Source organism: Perkinsus marinus (assembly GCF_000006405.1).
Source record: "Perkinsus marinus ATCC 50983 genomic scaffold scf_1104296929814, whole genome shotgun sequence".
In the NCBI taxonomy this organism is placed as follows: Eukaryota; Perkinsozoa; order Perkinsida; family Perkinsidae; genus Perkinsus; species Perkinsus marinus.
The window spans coordinates 5,412-8,132 of record NW_003216350.1 but is presented as its reverse complement, the minus strand read 5'-3'; the positions used below and the strand labels follow the sequence as shown (position 1 = coordinate 8,132).

Here is a 2,721-nt window from a genome sequence, read left to right as displayed (position 1 = left end):
TGGGAAGCTACTACTGGTTTCTGTACATTTCTACCCGATCTCGTATATAAGCTCCTTTTTAATGAGGAACTCCCAAGCTCAGCTGAGGAAAGCAAACGTATATTCTCCCAACACTGCTCTTGAGTGGTTTTTTGTTATCAGGCATCAGCTTCAACGATAGTGTCCACTCCGTTAAAAAAGAAAGTGTCTCTTTGAAACTGTTTATGGTTTTTCTCTACTACATTTGGATCTGTTCAATACCGTTGTTTTGACGAGTTGTTGCTGTGATTATCGTTTTTGTATTATATACTGGAGTTTTACCTATGATATGAAAACACTAGTGAAAAGCATAGATTTCACGACTACTGCGAATATCACCGCGAATATTGCGTTTTTCATACAGTTTTACGCCGCTTCGCGTAAAAGGGGTTGTGAAACTCTACTGTATTTTACTCGTCCACTTGAGCATGTTGCTGTGAGTGAATGGCTCGAAATGTCTCCTACAATTGTTATCCTTTTGATGAGCCTCTCGGCAAGAAGTTCCTGTTATTATTGCATCATTTTACACGTATTTTATCATAGGCTTTTGAGTGTTGAGTTGAAGCGCTGTTAAACACATATGTTGGTGACAATAGGAAAATTGTGAGGCAATTTTGGGGAAATTATTATTAACTGCTCTACATTTTTACCCGGATTTGTATACCGTAGCTTCGGAAACTCCTGATCTCAGCTGAGGGAAGCGAATATATATTTCGACACTGTTGGTGAGAGAATGTTTGATGCATTGGGACGCTGAGAGAAAGTCTATACAGTGCGTGTGAATTTGATATGATGCAAACGTGTGTTATTTTCCGAGATTAATAAGAATCGATCTGAAACTATATCGCATAAACATTGTTATGAACATGTGATGTGATAAAAGTAACCTTTCGAGACTATCATAGCGACAAGTTGTTCACTATCATTAATCCCGGAATAAAAATACACATTCTTCACATTTGCAAACATTGGAATTTCACCCTAGTGATATGAAAAACACTACTGAAAAGCATATATTTCACGACTACTGCATATCACCGCGAGTATCGCGTTTTTCACAGAGTTTTACGTAACAGGTGAAACTCTATTGCATAGAAGAAAAATGTCGTTGTAGACACCAACGATTGTATTGTCGCTCGCAACTCGCGTATGTTGGTGATTTGCCCATTGAGATAACACTACACTGGATATTATCGCAGGACAGTGCCTTACAAGGTCTGATTATACTTGATCGATGCAGACTATCTTCATCATAAGCTTAGCTCAGAGATTGCTTCTCCCGATAGGGACACCGCCCGTTCAATAGACAAGGCTTTGTGCGATGCTGGAATCGATTTTCGGAATCGTTCCTGAAGTCGTGTTCAATAAACACGACTTTGAAAGTTGAAAATCGATCTCGGAAGCGCTTCCAGAATCATTGTGTGCTACGGGCGAGCGTCGGTGTAGCAGCGGCATCTACCAACAGCTTTTATAATGAGTAACGATACCAAGACACAGTCGATTGAAGTGGCTGATCCTTTTGAAAAGCTCAGAGATTTCAAAGTGACGGTGCAGCTGTACCCGATAGGAAATGTGAGGCTGTTAGTCGTGTGGGAAAATATGCACATGAACAACTACATGTGTTGGTGAGAACATGAAAATTCTGGAAAATATGGAAAATTGTTGTTGATTTCTGTACATGTGTGAAAAAATATGCACATGGTCAACTACATGTGTTGGTGAGAACATGTAAAAATTGTGAGAAAATTGTGGAAAATTCTTGTTTATTTCTATACACTTCTACCCTAGCTCGTACGTAAACTCCTACAATGGAGTTTCACCTGCGATACAAAAAACGCTAGTGAGAAATATATTTCACGACTACAGTATTTCTTCACGGAGTATTACACCACTTCACGTAAAACGGGTGAAACTCCTACAATGGGTGAGAAAATTCCTGGCACCAGCTGAGGAAATGAAACGCATATTGTTAGTCGTGAAGATCATTATAATGTGTCGATAGGCACCACCATTGAAGCAATGCAAATTTGCCATGGCCGGCTCGACACCGGTGAGAGTGTTGATTAAGTTTCTCGAGGGCGCGGTTATGCATAGTGGAACGCATACAGGAACTCAACAGCCAGATGTGAGTGAGTTCAGTAGAGTGTGGTATGTGTTAACTTTAAGCGATAATAAATAGAATTTCATATTCATAAAATCAATGATTTTATGATTTTACTAACTTAGTTGAACTGAGTTCAAGTGTACTCACTTCCCTTCGTGTCGCGAATATCGCGTTTTTCACATGGAGTTTTACGCCACTTCACGTAAAACGGGTTGTGAAACTACAGTATGCTGTTATTCGTATCGTATTTTGAGTCGCGAGGGTTTGCCGATCAATAGAAAATTCCTCGGAATAGTTCTGAAGTACTATGATGTTTACAATCATCCTACGAGCAGAGCAGTACTATGAAAGCGATGATTATAATCACTCACAGTAAAGAGAATTTCAGCTCGCTGTATAACAAGTTTACGTCGTATAGTTTGGAAGCATATATGTGTCTTAATTATATTTGACAATATGAAAACCGAAATAATTTCACATGTCAATTTTTTTAATGGGATTTTATGAGAATTTTCTATATTGTGGTTGTTTTAAATTGATTATTGTTAGATAAATTATCTACCTCGTGCGATCATTGGTGTTTCACCCGTTTTACGTGA

The 2,721-nt window shown here is 38.7% G+C and overlaps 1 protein-coding gene across 1 annotated transcript; it reads left to right on the top strand.

Moving 5' to 3' along the window:
• Positions 1 to 1,491: 1,491 nt before the first annotated feature.
• Positions 1,492 to 2,721, top strand: Pmar_PMAR028852 (hypothetical protein; the record flags this gene model as incomplete). Its single annotated transcript, XM_002787239.1, has 3 exons — positions 1,492 to 1,590; positions 2,021 to 2,147; positions 2,672 to 2,721. 3 exons carry the CDS (start codon positions 1,492 to 1,494, stop codon positions 2,719 to 2,721), a joined length of 276 nt encoding a protein of 91 aa, XP_002787285.1.